Genomic DNA, 22,379 nt, shown 5'->3' on the forward strand with positions numbered 1-22,379 from the left:
GAAGCTTCACAAATCACAAAGACACACAAGGTAGTTGTTTCCTGCATTGACAGAGAAACTGCCTGTAGCATAATAAGCTGATCATCAAGTAGACGGAAGCATGCAAACCTGCATGAACAATACCTACAGCTACAACAATGCACATTGGAATTGGAACATAAATAATTTTTAATTTTTAAAAATAACACACCTTAAGTCTCCAAGACATCACTATAGACAATGTTCTTTGTGCCTTTTCTAGTGGGGGTCCATATCCTTGTTCTTTCTAGCAAGAACCCACGTCGTCTCATGAGAAACACCTCTAGATAGTGCAATGTACAGCTGTCCATGTGCAAAGACAGGCTCGGGGAGGTATATACCAACATTGGTTATTGTCTGGACCTGTGCTTTGTTAATGGTCATGGCGAAGCTCAAGCAGATCGGATGGGAAACTGCTTACGCTTGAACTTGAAGGGAAGAGATAGATCTTTTGAAGGTGACATTGGTATCCTTGGTATAAATACCCTCTTTCCTGCATGCTGTCCATTGACAATCTCAACATCAATAGAATTTTTCTAAAATCCTCTAATGATCAGTCGAGTGCCATTACAGAGGCCATTGTGAGCATCTAGATTACGTAGTAGGATAACAGGATAATTCTTCTTTATCGTCAGCTCATGTGGAGGCAACCCGTTTGGTGTTATTGAATTCAAAAAATCAACGGGATAATTATTCCGTGTGTCATCCTCTACCAAATCAAAGCTGTAATACACCTACTTAGTACCTAGAAACCTATAAATCATTAGTGCATTGACCGCATCAACGTGCTCATTCCTAGTTGAAAGGATAGCACGCTCGCGCATGTAGGGTGCTGATCTACGATTATTGGGCAGGTCCAGGAATACATGGTCAATGAGCGTATCTATACAAATATCTTTAGAAGGGCTATCAATAAAAATGTCATCAGGCAATAGCACATATTCATCGCCAAATGTTCCCTCAGTGCCGTTACTGATCCTCAACAGATAATCTGCAAACCACATGTTGGACTGTGCTCTCATGTTTTGGGTCAGTCGAATGCGCCGAACACTTTCCCATATGTATGACTTGAGCAAAGTAGCATCAGTTATCTGTGCTCTTGTACCACGGGCCATGATAGGAAGAACCTGTCTGAAATCGCCTCCAAACAACATGACCTTACCGCCAAATGGTCACGTGCAATCCATTATATCTTGCAATGACCTATCTAGTGCCTCAACGCACTGTCTCTTGGTCATCGCGACCTCATCCCAAATAATGAGAGATGCTCTCCTAAGTAATTCGGATGTACCACTCTGTTTTGTAAAACTACACATAGTGCTATCGTCCAACTTGATTGGAATCTTGAACCTAGAGTGGGCAGTGCGTCCACCAGGCATGATGGATGTTGTTATACCAGAGGTTGCCATAGCAACAGCGATAAGGTCCATAGAGAGGACCTTTGCAAGCAATGCTTTATATAGATATGTCTTACCGGTGCCGCTAGGACCATCCAAAAAAAAAACTGACCCTTGCCCATCATAACATGGTCAAATAACTCCTCGAAACCTGCCCTCTGCTCTGCATTTAGTGTATCTATGATCGCCAGGTGTTCCGCTTCGTAACCAAGATTCTGCTCTTCAGTGAGTTCTCTGTAGTGGTCTCTAGTACGTAGGTCATCTGCACACAAGGAAAATATGGAGTGTTACAGGAAAATTTTAACCAATAGCCAATTATAACCATATTTAGACAAATGACTTGCGTGGAATTATAATAATCTAAACTGACTCATGCAGCTCTGGAAGACCATAGTGTCTGATATCTTTTCCCATGGATTTTAGATGAAATGATATATCACGTAGTACTAACTGCACTAAGATAGTGTTGTTGTCATTAGTACGATGGAAATCCTCAGCCAATGATTCATAATGCTTGTCCCAAAGATGGCGTATGTTTGCACACTTGCAGAAAACCATAATAGTGGCAAAAAGCCTATGGAGAGAGGAAGGAAACTCCATGGCACATTCAGTCATCTAATGACTTATTAGTGTCTACAAACCCCATCACTTCTGCGGCTGCCCTAAAAGTGTCATATGTAATACCACGTCATGTTTTCAAGCTATCAAAGGAGGTTGCACCCCTAACATGGATCAGCAGAACCTGAAGGTAGTATCTATCACCTTCATTTGGATTTATGTACACCAATCTACCAATCTGTAGCCTTTTTTTTGCAACTCTAGGTTTCCAGTATTCCCAGACTTGTTCCACGTGAACTACTCTGGAAACTCTTTGTATAGGTATTTGCAGGCCTTAGCACTTCGTTCGTTCATCTTGAAGTACTTAGCTAGCATTGACCTTTGGCACTTAGCATGGTCCACAACATCTTGAAGGTTATTTGTTGCCTTGTAGGCGACCATGTACATACCGAGAAGGTGTACCTGCATCTGTAGGATAGCCGGTCACATTGAATACAAGTTGAAACCAAACAACCAGTAAACCGCTTCTCAAGTTGTAATCATTCTTGCATCACGGTACTGCTTGATCTCATTTATTACCCTGTGCTCATTTCCTTTTGCATCAACAGAGAACGAAGTTTGATCATGGCCTTTATATATGTATTTGTAAAGATATTTAACTGACTTGATGATATTGCAAATCTCAACATTGATATGGCAGTTATACCTCATAAGAAGCACTGGATTATAAGGTACCACCCACCTGTTATCCAATTCCTCTCCTCTAACCTTGACTTTCTACCCATCTTCCCTTCTTCTATATATTGGGTACGTGTCCTTGTCTTGTTCGGTCGTTTCACTAAATTGCTGAGGATACCGGAAATGACACTAACCATCAACCATGCAAGGGAAATTTTTATTGAGGGTACCACAAGGACCATGCATCATGTGCTTAACAACAAGCTCATGCAATCGCGGGTATTTGTTCAGATCAGGAATCTCCGCTGATATATACTTATCATAATCATCAGGGCTCTTTAACTTGCTTCCAAACTCCATAACCAAAAGAAAGTGCTCATGTGGAAGACCCCTCTTCTGGAACTCTGTCCCGTGTGCCCATGCAGCAACAATACCAAGATGACCCTTTTTTATCAAGAAATCATGGAGATCCAGGAGCTTAGCATAGTAAACCCGTGCAACAACATCAGGACGATACTGTGGCATCTGTCTAGGCAACAACTCTACCACAATTTCATCCCAATATGGATTGCATGTCATAGTCACAAAATAATCAGGCTCACCATAGCATGTTACCAAAGTCATAGCATCGATGAACCGGGACTGAACATCACGATCACTCCGAAACTATTTACTGAGGACAATCCTAAGCCTTGCCTTGGAAGCATTAGCCTCCCCAGTGGCGAGAGTTTCAAGAAGTCCCTGTCCATCATGAATGAGAATATGTTATCTACACACACACAACACAAATCATCATAATGGTGATATTGCTATGTGGACATTCACATAGAAATTCAAATAAAGCAATCAATTCTCATTCTCACCTGATAGAGATCAGCACTAATCAAAGCATGGTGCGCAGACTTTGAGTACTAGTCTAGACGCATTTACTCCACCTTAACATACCAATTAACCAATAATTGCTGAAAGAGACGACCAGCATGAAAGAATACTTTGAATTGGCCTTCGCAAATCTAAAGCTTGTAACACTTGTATTCCCTCGCACTGACCCAACAGCATGATCCTCCAGATTCTAAAGCCATTATGCATATTAGACCAACTTAGAAAAAAAAATGGACAACACTTGTGTAATTAGAAAATAAAATTAAAAGATGGAAATAAAACTGTGTGGAAAGTTCGTACCTAGCCCCTCCACGTCACCATAATCGATTTCCTCATGATCACTTTCATTATCAGCCCCTTCATCAGCCTGATCCTCAGCTCCTGGAAATTTAGTGGAAATTCAGTATAAATAAAACTGACATGATAACCGTCATCTGATCCGAACAGTCCATATCCACCCTCATGTGCTTCATATTCTACGAATGGGATAAATGTAAAAAGTAGATAATTCAATTAATAATTGATTATTATAATCAATTATTAATTAAGCATGAAAGAACTGTGAAAACAAGTTAATACCACGAGTGCTCCATTTTTTACGTTCCTCCATGCCATTGTGATTATCATTTGCACGCTCACCCCCTTCAGCTCCATCTATGTTACCATGCATATTATCAAAATAACTTTGTATATTAGCATAACGTAGAAATAAATTTGTATACGATAGAGTTATATATTTTCAAACGCATGTAAAGAAACAAACCTGTCCTTTTACACTTTGTATACTTCCGCTTTGGTTTTGACGGTGGGGGTATGCGAAACTCTATCTTCTTATCCTCCCAACCAGTCTCACCACCCAGAAAAAACAGTGGATATGCTAATGGGGTGTAGCAGCCGTGGTACACCCTAAAATAGTGTGGGTCATTTTCTTTGCCATATATGACTATGCTCCTTGAGAATCTATATTGTGGATCATTTCCATCTACACATATAGCTGCAACCTACTCCATTGCAGGTGCATTGTACCTCCTCTGATCAACTAAAATACTGATGTTCAGCTCAATTGTGTACTCTTGAATATTAGTTACGGTACCCAAGCTTGTGAACCATTGGACGTACGGGTTATACCTCCATAGAACACCTTGGATCAAGTGAATCAAATTTTTATCAAGATTAGGTGACCTCTTAACACGATGATCAATACTATCATCCGTGTCATAAAAGTAGAGCTGCATATGACGCTCCTTTACCACTTGGAGTTAGTGGATCCAGCTTATGGTAAATCTGCCATGCGCCTTAAAACAGTACACACCACTACCTTTTGCGATTGCTAAACGCTGATCAGTAGAAACCCCAAAGATAGTGAAAGAGAAATGTGAGTTGAAGTACCGGATGTGCTTTCTGAAGTACTTTGCATCTCTATCCATTAGACTTGCAAACAAACGACGAAGTTCATATGGCACTTCTGGGATATATATGTGCACCTTATCAATTTTGCAGCAGAATGCAGGACCTTCACCGGGAACCTCTTAGCATTGTAAAACTAATAATTTTGTACCTTCCTCAACACGTGATGGTTCTTAGGTAGGTTATGGTACACTACATCAAAAGGGTCAGGTCCCCCTGCAACATACTCTGAATCTCTAGAATACTCATACAAAAAATATGTATATGATAAAAAACCAGTAGTAAGATAACATAAAGCCCAAATATGTATGATGCATTACGGAAACTCACCCTTCTCGTGAAACACCCTTGCTTCCTCATCTAGCAGGATATCAGGTCCATCATCGTCTAGAGCCACATCTGGAGCCATTTGGTCCAGATCGTTCTCTGTTGCATGGGAAAATATAATCATTGTATATAGCTAGAAATATTTAACAAAACCATGACGACCTGAACACATATAGTATAAAAATACCTTCTACTCCATGCTTTGGATCCTGTGGTTCCCATATGCCGCTGTTATACTCTTCTCCTACAACTATTTTATTAGTAGAACATCGTATTCTTCGACCAGTGTTCAGTTGTGTTATTTCAGAACGCAGAGTTCCATTCGGAGGTGTATGTAACACTTCCGCTGCAAAAATAAAAAATGGAACAACATAATTATATATAGTATTAAACAATTAATGGAATTTGAGAAAATAGCTCAAATATAGTACCTTGTTTAGAAATTTTATCTGTTGTCTTTCAAAGTTAGATAGTTCAGCATATCTTTTCCTTTCTCTTAACCTCTTCAGTTCCTCCGGAGACACCTCTACTCCAATATGTTGGTCACCTTATTAAAAAAAACTTATATACACATCCATGTTGATAGAGTCGGAGTGCCCGATCTTTCGGTGAGTGGAGATAAATTCGACTTGGTGGAAGTAGACCCTCACGATCCGACTACGACGAGCGAACCCGAAGCGCCAATGCAATCGCTGAACCAACTTCCTGTGGTTACCAACCTTGCCAGCGCAAGATCGGCCTGATCACGAAGATCGATTCCTGTCCGCAATCGAAGAACCAACAAGAAAAAGAGGCGAGCAATCTAAATATCACTCGAAGGTGGAGTTCTGAATCACACAAGGACAGCGCGTATTTGCGCGTGTTCAAGAGTAGCTAAAGCTAGATGTAAAACAAAACTCAAGTCGTAAACAAAAAGGACTCCGACTAAATAAAGGGGGCGCAGCCCCTAGAGTCCGGAGGGGTCACACGCGCCCAACCCTAGGCGCCCCACCTGGGCTGCCCTGTTGGGCCATCTTCTTATTCCGATGGACCTTCGTTCCTTAACACCATGATGAAGTTTAATTCTCTCGCACGGGCCCGAGTGATTGGCCCAACTGAATGATCAAGTGTAGGTGCCTGAGGTGGAGGAGCAACTGGAGGCGCCTGAGGTGCTGCTGGTGTAGATGTACTCGTGGTGTCCTCATCATCCTCCCCTTCTTGAACTGAAGTCGTCCTCGATGGCAACTCCTCATCTTCGCCCACATACGGTTTCAAATCTGTAACATTAAAACTTGTGGAAACACCAAACTCCGCAGGCAGGTCAAGGATATAAGCATTATCATTAATCTTGGTTAGCACTTTAAAAGGACCAGCAGCACGTGGCATCAATTTAGAACGACGTAAAGTAGGAAAACGATCCTTTCTCAAATGCAACCAAACCAGATCACCCGGTGCAAAAGTAACATGTTTTCTCCCTTTACTACCCGCAACCTGATATTTAGCATTAGCAGCAGCAATGTTTTGTTGAGTTTGCTCATGCAAGCTAAGCATTTGATCAACATGTGCAGCGGCATCTATGTGTGGGGCGTCCTCGGCATCAAGTGCAAACAAATCAATAGGCGCCCGAGGAATATAACCATAAACAACCTGAAAAGGACACATCTATGTAGAAGAATGCGTTGCATGATTATAAGCAAACTCAACATGAGGCAAGCAATCTTCCCAACGTTTCAAGTGTTTATCTAAAACAGCCCTAAGCATAGTGGACAAGGTTCGATTAACCACCTCAGTTTGTCCATCAGTCTGAGGGTGACAAGTGGTGCTAAACAGCAATTTAGTTCCCATTTTATTCCACAGTGATCTCCAAAAATGACTGAGAAACTTAGCATCACGATCAGAGACTATTGTATTTGGAATACCATGCAAACGAATAATCTCGCGAAAGAACAATTCAGCAACATTGCTAGCATCATCAGTCTTATGACAAGGTATAAAATGAGCCATTTTGGAGAAACGATCAACAACCACAAAAATATTGTCCCTCCCCTTCTTAGTTCTAGGCAATCCCAAAACAAAGTCCATAGAAATATCAAACCAAGGGGAAGTAGGAATAGGCAAAGGCATGTACAAACCATGGTTGTTCAATCGTGACTTAGCTTTCTGGCATGTAGTGCAACGTGCAACAAGGCGCTCAACATCAGCGCGCATCCAGGGCCAAAAGAAGTGGGCAGCCAGCACTTCATGCATCTTGTAGACGCCAAAGTGCCCCATGAGACCGCCTCCATGCGCTTCCTGTAACAACAAACGACGAACCGAGCTAGCTGGAACACACAGCTTGTTAGCGTGAAATAGGAACCAGCCCTGTATGTGAAATTTGCCCCATGATTTGCCATGAATACAGTGGGCGAAAGCTTCTTTAAAATCAGCATCATCCACATATTGATCCTTCACAGTTTGCAAGCCAAAGATTTTGAAATTTAACTGTGACAGCATGGTATAGCGACGAGACAAAGCATCAGCAATGACATTTTCCTTCCCGCTCTTGTGTTTAATAATGTAAGGGAAAGACTCAATGAATTCTACCCATTTAGCATGACGACGGTTCAGGTTTGTTTGGGTACGAATATGTTTTAAAGCCTCATGATCAGAGTGAATTATAAACTCGCGATGCCAAAGGTAGTGCTGCCAAGTATGCAAAGTGCGCACTAAAGCATAAAGCTCCTTATCATAAGTAGAATAATTCAAGCTAGCACCACTTAATTTCTCGCTAAAGTAAGCAACCGGTTTTCCTTCTTGTAACAAAACAGCACCTAGCCCAATACCGCTAGCATTGCATTCAAGCTCAAACACTTTAGTAAAATCAGGCAACTGCAAGAGAGGAGCATTGGTTAACTTATCTTTAAAGGTGTTGAATGCAACCTCTTGCGAATCACTCCAAGCAAAGGGAACATCCTTCTTTGTAAGCTCATGTAGAGGCGCTGCAATGGAGCTAAAATCATGAACAAACCGGCGGTAGAAACCTGCAAGGCCAAGAAAGCTTCGAATTTGTGTGACCGTCGTCGGTGTAGGCCACTCCCGAATGGCATCAATCTTGTTGCTATCCACCTCAATGCCCTGTGGAGTAACAACATAGCCAAGAAACGAGACACGTTGTGTGCAAAACATGCATTTTTCGAGGTTAGCAAATAAATGGGCCGCACGCAATGCATCAAAAATAGCACGCAAATGTTCTAAATGCTCTTCCATAGACTTGCTGTAAATGAGGATATCATCAAAATAGACAACTACAAACAATCGTATGAAGGGCCTCAGAACTTCATTCATCAAACGCATAAATGTGCTAGGAGCATTTGTCAAACCAAACGGCATAACCAACCATTCATATAACCCAAATTTCATTTTAAAAGCCGTTTTCCATTCATCACCTAATTTCATGCGAATCTGATGGTAGCCACTACGCAAATCAATCTTAGTGAAAATAATGGCACCACTAAGCTCATCTAGCATATCATCAAGGCGTGGTATAGGGTATCGGTAGCGAATGGTAATGTTATTAATAGCACGACAGTCTACACACATACGCCATGAGCCATCTTTCTTTGGAACAAGTAACACGGGAACAGAGCAAGGGCTAAGAGACTCACGAATATAACCCTTGTCAAGCAACGTCTGTACCTGGCGCTGGATTTCCTTCGTCTCATCCGAATTTGTACGGTACGGTGCGCGGTTCGGAAGCTGTGCGCCGGGAATGAGGTCGATCTGGTGCTCAATGCCACGAAGTGGTGGGAGTCCCGGTGGCAAATCTTTTGGAAAGACATCAGCGTACTCCTGCAAAATGTTAGCAACCACAGGGGGAATATCCAAAGATGGTGCATCATCAAGTGAAACGAGCACACTAGAGCATATAAGGGCATAGCATGGTAAAGGAGCATCGCGTAACTCATCAAAATCAGCACGTGTGGCAAGCAAAACAGGAGCATTCAACTTGATTTCAGAATTAACAGATGGCGATGCGTCAAGTTGTTTAGCAGTTTTAGCAGCTCTAGCAAGATCATCTTTAAGAATTTGTTCAGGTGTCATTGGATGTATAATTATTTTCTGACCCTTAAACATGAAAGAATAGTGATTTGAACGACCATGATGCAAGCTATCAGTATCATATTACCAAGGTCGCCCAAGTAACAGAGAGCATGCTTCCATGGGAATAACATCACAATCGACAAAATCAGAATAAGCACCCATGGAGACAGGAACACGGACTGATCGAGTAATTCTAATTTTTCCACCATCATTAAGCCATTGAATGTGATATGGATGTGGATGCTTACGAGTGGGTAAAGACAACTTTTCAACCAGCGTGGTACTTGCCAAATTGTTGCAGCTGCCGCTGTCGATGATGATGCGAATCGACCGCTCCTGCACAACGCCCTTGGTATGGAAAAGAGTGTGTCGCTGATTCTTCTCGGACGGGGCGACCTGTGTACTAAGAACACGCTGCACAACAAGACTTTCATACCTATCGGTGTCGCCCGGGTTGACATGTACCTCCATAGCTGCATGGTCAGTGGCAAGCATCGCATGTCGAGTATCTTCAGAATCACTAGCGGAAGAGTACTCACCATCGTCACGAAGAAGCAAAGTGCGCTTGTTCGGATAGTCCCGAATCACGTGGCCAAATCCTTTGCAACGATGACACTGAATATCCCGTGTACAGCCTGTGGGAGGGGCGGCGCCTGTGGAAGGGGCAGCGCTTGCAGGTTTGGCCGTTCGCTCGCGCGGTATAGTGGTGGACGTGGGTGGCGCAGGGAGGGCGGGTGCGGAGTTGGATGTCAAGCTTCTTCCTGCAAAAGAGTTAGAATATGTCTTCGAGCGACGTCCCTGCACTTCACGTTCAGCTTTGCAAGCATATTCAAATAATGTTGTCATATCTGTGTAGTCCTTATAATCAAGTATATCCTGAATTTCGCGGTTCAAACCACCACGAAAACGTGCCATAGCAGCATCATTTTCCTCCAATAGCCCACAACGAATCATGCCTATTTGTAATTCCTGGAAATATTCCTCAACAGATTTGGAACCTTGCTGAAAACGTTGCATTTTATTAAGCAAATCTCGGGCATAATAAGAAGGCACAAATCTGTGGCGCATAGCAGTTTTTAATTGCTCCCAAGTGGTTGGAATGGTATTGGGATGTTTGTGTTTATATTCACGCCACCAAATTAAAGCAAAATGAGTAAATTCACTAATAGCAGCTTTAACTTGAGAATTAGCAAGAATATCATGGCATGAACATTTCTGTTCAACTTCTAATTCCCAATCAAGATATGCAGCAGGATCATATTTGCCATTAAAAGGTGAAATTTTAAATTTAATCTTGGAAAAGGAATCATTACCGGGACGGCATGGCACGCGGCGGGCACGGCCTCGGCGGTCGCCATCGTCCTGGTCCGAGTCACCACCATAACCCTGCTGCAACTCTACGACTGTTGTGTGCAATGCATCGAGTCTTGCCACAACGGAGTCGAGTGTGGCCTTAGCGGCCGTCTGTGCAAGGTCGAGCTGATCACACCGCTCGGTCGTCGAGGAGATCGTCGAGTCCAGCCGTTCATGAATCGTCGGAATGTCGGTGACAAGCCCTTCAACTTGTGCCCGTATGCCCTGCAGCTAGTTAGCCCCCGCGTCGACATCATCTGTCATGGTTAGCGCAAATACAAGAACAAAAGCGACGACAAAACAGGGGTGTAATAGCTCACAAGGCGCTCACACTAGTGCTGTTATCAAATTCTTATCCGTTCTTACCACGCACACAGGGGCGAACTGCAACCAACCGGTGGAACTCGCGAAAGATTGGAGGAGCGATTGCCTGGAGAAACAAAATATGCTCGTCGTAGAACTAATGAAGGATTAGCACAAGCAAACAATAATGCAAAATTGAAATATAGTGCCAAACACGTAACAAGAGTTGCTGGTAACAAGGGAAATCGAAAGAACAGAGGCAAAGGTGGAGAGGGCGCACCGCTTTTGTTTTTTTTCTATTTTTTTCACAGAGGGTGCCCCAAAACTGCTAATATGAACACAGAGGATCACAAGGAGCAAATTGTGGCACACACTTTTTCCGAAAGTATAGGGGTATTCCGGTAAAAAAAGATACTCTCTCTCTCTCTCTAGAGTAAGGCGGACCTCAGAAAAAAGTACCAAGAAAGAGAGATATGGATATGAAAAACTGGCATGGTATGCGTGGGGAAGGGCGCGGTCGGTATGCGTGGGGGGGGTTAAGGAGTTGCCCCGGAGGGTCGTGACCCAGGGGGTTTCACGGCGCGCGCAAGGAGTTTCCACCGAAACAAAACCGGATCACCTTCCTTCGCCCTGTTGGATTCTTTTTTGCTTCTTTCCTTTTCTTTTTTGCACTTTCCTTTTTTTTTGATTGCTTTCTATCTTTCTTTTTTTTTGGAAAGGGGAGGGGGCGATCGGAGGGGTGGGATGGTGCGGCGCGGTTGTCGCGAAGGGGAGCGGTGGGCGCGGCGTGGTAGGGTTGACGAGCAGCGGAACGGCGGCGGCGGGGAAAACTAGGTTTAGAGGAAAAACGAGAAACAAGAGATTAAACACAAGTAACCAGCAACAATTGAACGAGTAGGCACACAAATTCAACAAAGACACTTATTGAAAGAATGTGCGAGGCTAAACGGTTGCTGGGACAAAGGATCTAACCTGAAAAAAATTTGTTTTGGTTTTTGTGGACTGTAGGAAGGGGAAAATACTCGGTAAAACTCACCGATCAACCTGGAAAGCTGATACCACTTGATAGAGTCGGAGTGCCCGATCTTTCGGTGAGTGGAGATAAATTCGACTTGGTGGAAGTAGACCCTCACGATCCGACTACGACGAGCGAACCCGAAGCGCCAATGCAATCGCTGAACCAACTTCCTGTGGTTACCAACCTTGCCAGCGCAAGATCAGCCTGATCACGAAGATCGATTCCTGTCCGCAATCGAAGAACAAACAAGAAAAAGAGGCGAGCAATCTAAATATCACTCGAAGGTGGAGTTCTGAATCACACAAGGACAGCGCGTATTTGCGCGTGTTCAAGAGTAGCTAAAGCTAGATGTAAAACAAAACTCAAGTCGTAAACAAAAAGGACTCCGACTAAATAAAGGGGGCGCAGCCCCTGGAGTCCGGAGGGGTCACGCGCGCCCAACCCTAGGCGCCCCACCTGGGCTGCCTTGTTGGGCCATCTTCTTATTCCGATGGGCCTTCGTTCCTTAACACCATGATGAAGTTTAATTCTCTCGTACAGGCCCGAGTGATTGGCCCAACTGGATGATCAACTGTAGGCGCCTGAGGTGGAGGAGCAACTGGAGGCGCCTGAGGTGCTGCTGGTGTAGATGTACTCGTGGTGTCCTCATCACATGTGCTTAAATAAAATTTTAAACATAGATAGTACAATTTCAAACCTGCATCTGGAGTTGCAAAGTTTGCTGTTACCACAAATTGTCTAGTTACAATTTCTCCTGCTTGTAACACAAAATTAGCATAATTGCAAATCACCGAAACTCCATCAAATTAAATTCATTAAATTTATAAGCATAAATTAACGTGCAAACCAGTGAAGGTGAGATTAGGTGTTTCTACATCGAGGCAGATTGCCTCTTCCTGGCAGTTCAAGCGATGGTAATTTGCTCTTCTTTTGGCATTCCTCTCATTTTCCATGCTTTCCTCCACTCTCAGATCTTGTAGTGACAGATCATTAGGGATAGTGTTGATCAGTGGTACATCTTCAAATATCAAAATATACATGCCTATTGTTAGAGGCGATATCCTGCATGTATGATCATACGCTAGGGCTACATGGTTTTCATATAAGCCATACCAGTCAGATGTTTGTACACCCACGTTGCTTGCTTCTTCTTGACAATTCAATATTTGCCTTCTCTCGTCATCTATTTCCTTGACTCCATCCAATCCTAGAACATCCAGAGGCACCTCATCAAGATCTGGGATGCAAATTGTAAATGCTTAAAGACATCGATTAAAAAAAGTATTAAACATCATCTCAAGGTACTACTATCAAACCTGATACAAAGATGTTAGCTGGTAGTATATGATAAGTTCTCAGTCATCTTGTATAGCTTGGATTCCTACTAAGCCAATCCCCACCAACATCACCCGATCCAATATCATGGGATATCCCTGTGAAAGTAAAAAAAACTATATCATAACTTAAGGATCCTACTATACTGACTTATATTTTTTAACGAATGTATAAGATATTGCCTGATTGTCCTAGAGGTGGTTCATCACAAGATGGTTCTCCCATAGGTTCATGCATCACACTACCTAATTGTCCGAGAGGTCCCAGCATGCCATTGCTTGATTGTTTATCCGCCTTTTCACGCTGATAATCTTCCCTTCTCTTTGCATTCCGCTCAGCCTTCTTTTCGAATGGCATATTTGCATATCGTCCCCTTGCTTTCTGCCGCTTACATTTTGCATCATCAACATTTTCACCTGTGCTCAAAAGGATACATGGATAAGTCTCCTTAATATGTTATGTGCAACCAGAACATTGGGATTCAACCAAATATTAGATACCTTCTGTAGGTCTCTTAACACCATGGATCGATGCTCTGCTTACGTGCGTGTTCGTCACATCTCCAAGAATGGCGCGACGACCCATCTTGATGAGATATCATGTAATGAAAGATCCAAAGGATGAATATACTGTTAGCAAGTTAAAAAAAGAATTTATCATTGTTTGTATGGCAACACATGTAACATGATACAATGTTATTGGAATAACAAGTAATGGCAAAAAGTTTGTAGCATAAACACAAGATATAGGGCATTGACGGATTCATGTATAATGCAGACAATGTCAGATACCTAGGCATTTTGGAGTTGTACACAAACATAATGAATTATCAATCTGACAATGTTTTGTTGCGATCTAGGGCGGCGAACATATGGAATCATCACGTCGCGAAATTACATGATCAAACATGCAGTACTACCTTATACAGTAGGAAGAATATGAATGTTTAGGGTCTTACCTGATCGTGAAATTATATGGAATCTGATTCACTTGATCCGAGGTGTTCTATGGAGGTATAACCCGTACGTCCACTTGTTCACGAGCTTGGGTATTGTAACTAATATTCAAGAGTACACAATTGAGCTGAACACAAGTATTTCAGTTCATCAGAGGAGGTACAATGCACCTGCAATGGAGCAGGTTGCAGGTATCTGGGTAGATGGGAATGATTTAGGGCGGAGAACATCTGGATTCAAGAAATAGCGAAATTACATTATCAAATATGCAGTACTACCTTATACAGTATGAAGAAGATGAAGGTTTAGGGTCTTACCTGATTGCCGTGGTGATCTTGCGATAGTGGCCTTCCTTCACCGGGCGGTTGCAAAATTGATCAAAAGGGGCTAGCAGCCAATTGAGTTCCACCGTGTAGTTCCTCATGATGGACGTGGAAGTCCGCCATTAGTCCTCGGTGGAAGGAGCGGTAGCCCTTTGATCTCGATTGAGTTCCGGCGTGAGGGCGCGGAGGTCCGACGATACCCCCTCGGTGGAAGGAGGATGTGAAGCAAGAAGGAGACCTGGACGTAGGAAAGAACTTGCCATCGTCGTGCCTATAAATTAAAGGCTCTCAAAAGGAAGGCTCCCAATACGAAGGCTACCAATAAATCAAGAGCATGTAAAAGAAGAAAACCGCAGAGAAAAGCATGGTGTCGTGGGACGGCATAGCGTGGAAAAGGAAGGAGACCTCGGCCAAAAAATTAGAAACATGATTGGCGCGCAGGAGGGTATGCGCGGGCGGTAAAGGAGAAAAGAAAGGTGAGAAAAAATAGAGGTTTTTGGCGGAATCAATTTCTATTATCCAGTTTTTTTGTCCTCCCACCCTTCGTCACACCTTTTCATCACCCTCCTAGCATCTGGCAGGTGGGTTCTCTATGAGGGGTACGGGGGATATTTAATTATTTGCTATCCTTAGAATGGGCACTCCTTGAGATGCCAGCTTTAGAATGGCACCTACATATTTGCTACTGGAGAGAAGTTTTACCAACACATTTGCCATTTTTGCTGACGTGTCAAGCCACGTCCACGCTAGGGTGGATTGAGCATGGAAAATGACCATAATACCCCTGCATTCCTCAGGTTAGCCATCTCTTTCCCTTTCTCCTGCCACTGGCGTGTGGGACTCGGACTCGAGTTAACAGCAGGTAAAAATGGCAGTTTGTGTCATGCCGTGTCTCTGGCTCAGTACGCGGGGGCCCTCGTCATGAAGCCGTCAAACACGATGACCTCGTCGGCGGCGGCCATGTCATGCCACTTGAATGACCGCGCCTCGTCGATCACACTCTGCCGGTGGATGAAGAAGTAGGCACTGCCCCCCGACAACAGGAACTCAGCCCCGCGCGCGCTCCAGCTCTGCCCGTAGCGCCGACACCGCGGCGTGCGCGGCCACGACCACCTCCATGCGACCTGCGCCGCACCGCGACACCACGGTGACACGTAGTGGCGGCGTGTCAGTGCGCGACCATGGCGCCATCCCTTCAGGGAGTGGGTTCTTGCGCGGGCGCGGGATCTTGGGCAGCGCGTGCGGGTCCTGTGGCTTGGGCAGGCGACAGCGCCGGCGGGGTGCACGACGCCAGCTCTAGGCGCGCCGTCAAGGCTGGGGCCGGTGGTGGGGAAGCCCACGGGCGCACCTTCGGGTGCTTTTCGCGCCCGCCGAGATATTGCGGTAATCCGGCACCTGGGACCTGCCATTGGAGGTCATCATTGCACGTGCTCTTGATCTTGTTGAGCTTCATTGAGGTGGAAGAAGAGGGTGGATCCCACTGGTCAGAGATAGAGAGGGAGGAAGAGAGGAAAAGCACCATCACTTGGAGAAGAAATGCAAGGGTATTATGGTCATTTACCATGCTCAATCCACCCTGGCGCGCGGACATGGCTTAACACGTCAGCAAAAATAGCAAATGTGTTGGTAAAACTTCTCTCCGATGGCAAATATATAGGTGTCATTCTAAAACTAGTGCCAATTCTAAGGATGCCAAATAATTAAGGGGGTGTTTGGATACGAGGTGCTAAACTTTAGTAGGGTCACATCGGATGTTTGGATGCTAATTAGGAGGACTAAACATTAGCTAATTACAAAACTAATTGCACAGATGCAATCTAATTCGCGAGACGAATCTATTAAACCTAACTAATCCATCATTAGCAAATGGTTACTGTAGCACCACATTGTTAAATCATGAACTATTAGGGTTAATAGATTCGTCTCGCGAATTAGACTCCATATGTGCAATTAATTTTATAATTAGACTATGTTTAATACTCCTAATTAGTATTTAAATATCCAATGTGATAGGTGCTCAAGTTTAGGGAGCGGTATCAAACATATCCCATGTACGGGGTGTAATCCTCGCGTGCCTCCGGTGCTTGTGACGCACGCACGGGCGAAGCATCAGCCTAGCAGTCGCAGCCTGAAATTCTCCACCCATTCACTCGTCAGCACAGATACAGCACTCTCCGCCTTCTCGATCCCAAATTCCCCAGAACCTCAGAAGAACCCAAGAGAATCGGCCAGCGCCACGCAGGGGCCAAGAAAATGCTCCTCCTCTTCCTCCTCGCCCTCCTCGCCGGCGCCGCTGCCTTCCTCCTCTTCAAGTTCGCCACCGTTGTCGATGGTATCCCCCGCCCCCGTCTCGTTCCTCAGTCCAACCATACCCTCCCACCGCCCTTTCTCCCGACGATTCGTGTTGCTCTGTTTCCATCTGATTTTCCTTTTTGACCCTGTTGGGTTGTGGGCCTGAACCCCCTTGTTCTTGGTGGATGGCTGCAGGGGACTTGACGCTCGTGTCGCGCGGCCCGCCGCGGCGGGAGAGGGTGGACGGCAAGGTGAGTTCTTGGAGGGTCCAGCTAATTTGTGTGGCGCGGTTGTGAATGTGCTCGATCTCGTCAGATTTTCTCTGCATATTGATTCCGCTGTTTTGGTTCTGTTTTTTTTTTTTTTTTGTTGCCCTGCAGGTCGTGTGGATTACTGGAGCGAGTCGCGGGATTGGTGAGTTTGACTCATCGATTCTTTAATTTGGTCAATTTTAGTACCAGATTGTTAGGTTTAGTTACGATATGCTTGGTTGCTGGCATACTGGTAGTTGCTGGCATACCATGGAATTTTTTTTTTTGTGTAAGAGCTGGTGCCTGGTGGTGATTACTTCACTTCCCTAGGTGTATTGATAATGTTTTGGGTAGATTTTCTGAATCCAAAATGCACATCTTTTGTGGAACGATGACCATAAATCCCTAATTTGCAATTCTATGCTATATCAACTGCATTATTCTGGTATTAGATTAGACAAATCTAATAAGCTGGGCTTTTTTTTTTGAGTAATTGTGGAAGTTCAGCTATGCTTGCTGTAGTTTTGTATCAATAGAACGTTCGAACCTTATACCTTCGTTAGTTCATTGACGAATGATATTGCGAAGATTTTGTGCCTAATTATAGGCTTCCTGCACTATGATATTGTATAATCAGTTAGCCTAAACCTTCTGTGATACTGAGAAGGTTTTTACTGTCAATTTTGATGAGTTAACATGTCTGTTTTCTTGATTGATGTTCCTTTTCCTTCTACCAATTTTAGCATAGTATTTCATCATAAACCAGCTATAATTTTTTCTTCTTGTAATTTCAGGAGAGGTTCTTTCAATGCAATTTGCAAATTTAGGAGCAAAGCTGATACTATCTGCTCGCAACAAGGATGAGCTTGAGAGAGTGAAACAGAACATCCTCAGTAAGTTTGCAGGACATTTCTTGTGTTGCTAAAACTTTTTCTTTTAGTGGGAAAGTGGAAATCTCATGATCTGAACCAAGTTTGATTTACTTTTCAAAGGCAAGAATCCAGATAGCAGGATTGAAGTGTTACCCATGGATTTATCAGCTGGTGAAGAATCTCTGAAACAAGTTGTACATGCAGCAGAATCACTATTTTCTAATGCAGGCATTGACTATATGATCCATAATGCAGCCTTCGAGCGTCCTGTAAATATCACCCTTACTTTGTGTTACCATTTCAACACCCTTCCCTATAAACATTCAATATTTATTGTTACTAGTTTTTCATGAATATTATCTGCTAGGTATTGCTCCTTTCAATCTATGTTACTATAATCAGTCAGCTCCTAAATGCATTAATTTTCAATCAAATTGCAGAAACGGGGGGCACTGGAAGAAAGTGAGGGAGGTCTCAAGGTACATGAACATTGTCTATTTGTTCTGCTTGTCCTTATCTGCTACCTAACATCCTCCAATATTTTTTGCTAGCAGGCTACTTTTGATGTCAATGTCATTGGAACTATTAATCTAACTCGCCTTCTTGCACCTTACATGCTGGATAGAGGGATGGGTCATTTTGTTGTGGTATGTACAAACCAACTGTCAAAAGGAACTTGTGGTTAATACCACTTCACTTCAGCTATTGGTGTGGCTAACAAATCCACAGATGAGCAGTGCGGCTGGGAAGGTTCCTGCTCCTGGTCAGGCTGTTTATTCTGCATCCAAACATGCTCTCAATGGATACTTCACTTCTCTGCGTTCTGAGGTACCAAAATTTCGCCTGGTAGCTTGCGCTGTTACCGCTCTAATCTTAAATTGTATCAGCATGGTCTCTTTCTTTCCTTGTTGTTATGCCATGTTTGTTTTATGTTGCAGTTGTGTACAAAAGGCATTAAAGTGACTGTAGTCTGCCCCGGACCAATTGAAACACCACAATCTTCTGCTGCAGCCTCTTCAGTACAAAGGCATTCTTCTGAGGTTTTCCCTAGTTTCACTTATTTAATCTTGCAGACAACAAAAAGGTTGATCACTAAAGTAAGGCATGTAAACTTCACCATCTCAGTTATAACTTATAAGTACTATTGTTTTTGAGTCTTCCATGCAAGTAACTGCACAGTTATTCTTTTTGTATCCAAATAAAAGTGGTAATGCCCAATATTTTTTGTTCCTACCTATGATAACAGAATCTACTCAGGTCCTAAAATCTTGGAACCATCTGCTGTGCCAACCATCTGCTGGCACAGCAGTTCAAACTTAAAATTTTGTACTTGGTTCCCTTTACTCACCATTGTCTTCCTCACTGCAGAAACGTGTTTCGGTGGAAAGATGTGCTGAACTGACCATTGTTGCAGCAACTCATGGCCTGAAAGAAGCATGGATATCATATCAGGTATATTCATTCTCAACATGATTGGTTGCATTACAGTGGGAAGTTAATTTTCTTATCCTTTTATATTCTGCGTATAAATATGCTACAAAGTTCCGATGTGTTGACATAATAGTTTTCTATGCTACGCCCATTTTATAAAATAGCAAATGTATGCACACATTTTTTCTCAAATATGCAGGAGAGCTGCATATCATTGCATTAATAGAAGGGGAGTTAGGCCAAAATAGCCACACAACACACACACGCTTGCGCGCGCGCGGCACACCCCCAGTCACTGGGGATTTAAATAAACACTTTTTGTGCCAAAAAAAATGTCTAACACCTAGTCAGGGAGCCCAGAAGCGACCAAGCCACTTAGACCTCTTGCGCCTGCAAGCATCCAGAGTTCAGCTTCCTCCTGATCAAGTAAGAGGGCTCAATCCACCTTGGGAGCGACCCCATTGAACACAGCATCATTCCTTGCCTTCCAAATGGTCCATGCTCCTAGCACAACCATGGTATTGAAACCACGTCGTGCACCAGTGCTTATTCTATCGCATCCATGCTGCCACCCCATGCTGACACCAACAGATGTGTTGCCACTATAATCTAATCACGTGATAGTGAAATCCTTATACTTCAGTAAACTTCATTGCAATATGTATTGCATCATTTAATTGCAATTAGTATTCCCTTCAAAACAACCTGGGGTTCACTGAAAACTGAGTATCAGCCCAGATTATTTTTTTTTATAACCCTGGTTTTTGTTCATAGCCCAAAACCCCTCTTTTAAACTAAATGTTTATGCCAATGCATCAATTTCATTACGCCTAATGAAAATACCAGCATTTGTGCAATAGAAATTTAATATTTACCAGTATTTCCAACCCTTATTCCAGCAACTCATTGTTATTGCATCTGCTCTACCACTGACATGGGCATATTGCTAAAACAGAGTGCATCTATCATATTGACTTTCTATTTTATGTCAAGGTGTCTGTTATTTTAGTCATAGTTTTAAATACAGAAGTTTGTGACTTGCTTGCAGCCTGTGCTGACTGTTATGTACTTGGTGCAATACATGCCAACAATTGGTTACTGGCTTATGGATAAGGTATTTCTTCTATTTTGAATTACTTACCATGGTTAGCTAAGTGAATGATGCTGTCTGTTACTTTCTTTCTTTCACTGCTCTAACTCGTACATAGGCTTGAGTCACAATTACACATCAGGTCATAGAAACTTATAAGAGTAGGAATCCTGCAGCCAAATTTAATCTTTAGCCAATATCTTGAATTCGTTTGTCACATCCAAACAATATAAGCAAATTAACAATGAAAATACATCGATAGGTTGTTGGAATTCTGTTCCTTGCACAGATGTGCCATGCTAGAAACAAATGGCAGTGTTGTATCTAGGAGGCAGGAAACCTAAAATGAAAACACCATCTTCTAGATGCAATTGCAAAGACCAGTTTACAAAGGCCTTTAGAAAATAATCAAAAAAAGAAACAACTCTTGATATTAGGAATAAGCTGATATTAGGAATAAGTTATCCTATTCTCTTAACTATGCTGTTCCAGAAATGCCTAACATACCCTCTTTTTTTTTTTTTTTGAAGAGTGGCCTAACATACCGCCCACTTTGCATTTTTTACAAACACCATAAGCATAAGTCTGTAATCTGAACAACTGAATTGTTTACTTGGTTAGCAATAGTAACAGCTGACAGCAGGGTAGCATAAACATCCTCGCAAGCTCTCTATTCGGATCCAACGATAACATTTCTGCTTATCGTCATCACTATTGCACTTCATTGATTAGTCTATTTGTCCAGATTGGTGCAAAACGGCTGGACGCGGCCGCAAAGAAAGGCAACACCTATAGTTGGAATCTCATTTTCGGTGGCAAGAAGTCAGCATAACCAAGTTGCGCATGGCTCCCGCTCAGGGATGAGCGCCACAAGTCACTGTATGCTCATATGCAAAAAGGTCAAATTGAAAGGAACATAGCATCTATAGCAGCTTTATAGTTTAGTGAAAAAATGGTCTCATTGTTATGACGCACTGAGGTATGATTAAAGTTGAAGCATGTTGAACCGATAGGGTCTGTTTGGTTTCCTTTGCTTATCCATAAGCAACTTAAAAATAAGCAAATAAGTTGCTTATAACCCAAACACTCTTGCTTATAGAGTTGCTTATAAGTTGCTTGTGCATAAGCAAATAAGCAAGTTTTGAGTTGCTTATGGTTGCTTATGGAGCACTTTACTCCTACCCTCATTCTCTCTCCTCTCTCCCCTTTCTCTCTCCTCTCTCCCGGAACAGAGTCGCCGCTTCCGCCCGCCGCCGCCGCTGCGCCGGCCGCCTCCGCGCCGCCACTCACGCTCGTGGCCGCCGTCGCCGCTCCCTCCGCCGCTCGCGCCCGCCGCCGCTCCCGCTCGCTGCCGCTCGCACCCCGCCACCGCCGCCTCTGTACTAGGAGCTGGTAATGGTTGGGGGTAGTGGGAAATGGGATGGCAGGGGCAAATATGTCATATACAATCAGATAAGCAACCCAAACCAAACACCTAGATTTATAAATAAGCAACTACAAATAAGCAAATAAGACCCTATGGAATGCTGGGTGTTTGATGTAAGTGCCGGAAGTTGTGAGAGCTCTCTCAGTCAGGGGCCAATTTCTGTGGCAGGGGATTTCATCTTTCGGGTTTAGACTTTAGAGGCAATAGGGAGGCCTACTAGTAGAAGAGGGGTGGGTGGTCCGCGCAAAAAACGCTAAAATGGGCCGAGCTAATTATTTTTTAGCGCAAAAAAAAAAGAAAAAAGTCCTATTCTCATCCCTGAAGTATTAGCTGAGTCTGCGTTTTCTCCCTCAAGTTCAAAACCAGACATTTCGAGTCCTCCAACTTGCAAAACCAGTTATGT

The 22,379-nt window shown here is 43.4% G+C and overlaps 2 protein-coding genes across 3 annotated transcripts; one reads left to right on the forward strand and one right to left on the reverse strand.

Annotated features, from left to right (window-relative positions):
• Positions 1 to 1,521: 1,521 nt before the first annotated feature.
• LOC140220221 (uncharacterized) lies at positions 1,522 to 15,805 on the reverse strand. The gene is made up of 7 exons (XM_072290247.1): positions 15,667 to 15,805; positions 14,462 to 14,521; positions 13,518 to 13,751; positions 13,114 to 13,237; positions 12,840 to 13,062; positions 8,456 to 9,230; positions 1,522 to 1,664 (listed from the first exon to the last, which is right to left on the reverse strand). Exons 1-7 carry the CDS (start codon positions 15,803 to 15,805, stop codon positions 1,594 to 1,596), a joined length of 1,626 nt encoding a protein of 541 aa, XP_072146348.1. The 3' UTR covers positions 1,522 to 1,593.
• Positions 15,806 to 16,690: 885 nt separating this feature from the next.
• On the forward strand, positions 16,691 to 21,562 carry LOC117834169 (uncharacterized). Of its 2 annotated transcripts, none has more exons than XR_004635722.2 (12): positions 16,691 to 16,946; positions 17,102 to 17,157; positions 17,287 to 17,320; positions 17,952 to 18,050; positions 18,150 to 18,298; positions 18,470 to 18,508; positions 18,584 to 18,676; positions 18,759 to 18,857; positions 18,968 to 19,131; positions 19,398 to 19,481; positions 20,509 to 20,574; positions 21,296 to 21,368. XR_004635722.2 is itself a non-coding variant. In XM_034713791.2 (12 exons), the coding sequence occupies exons 1-12, from the start codon at positions 16,868 to 16,870 to the stop codon at positions 21,380 to 21,382; spliced, it is 987 nt and encodes a 328-aa protein (XP_034569682.1). In that variant the 5' UTR covers positions 16,695 to 16,867; the 3' UTR covers positions 21,383 to 21,562. The 2 variants fall into 2 exon arrangements, 1 of the variants encoding a protein (XP_034569682.1); XM_034713791.2 differs by having other exon boundaries at positions 16,695 to 16,946; positions 18,968 to 19,069; positions 21,296 to 21,562.
• The last annotated feature ends 817 nt before the right edge of the window (positions 21,563 to 22,379 follow it).

This window comes from Setaria viridis, chromosome 8, assembly GCF_005286985.2.
Source record: "Setaria viridis chromosome 8, Setaria_viridis_v4.0, whole genome shotgun sequence".
NCBI lineage: Eukaryota > Viridiplantae > Streptophyta > Magnoliopsida > Poales > Poaceae > Setaria > Setaria viridis.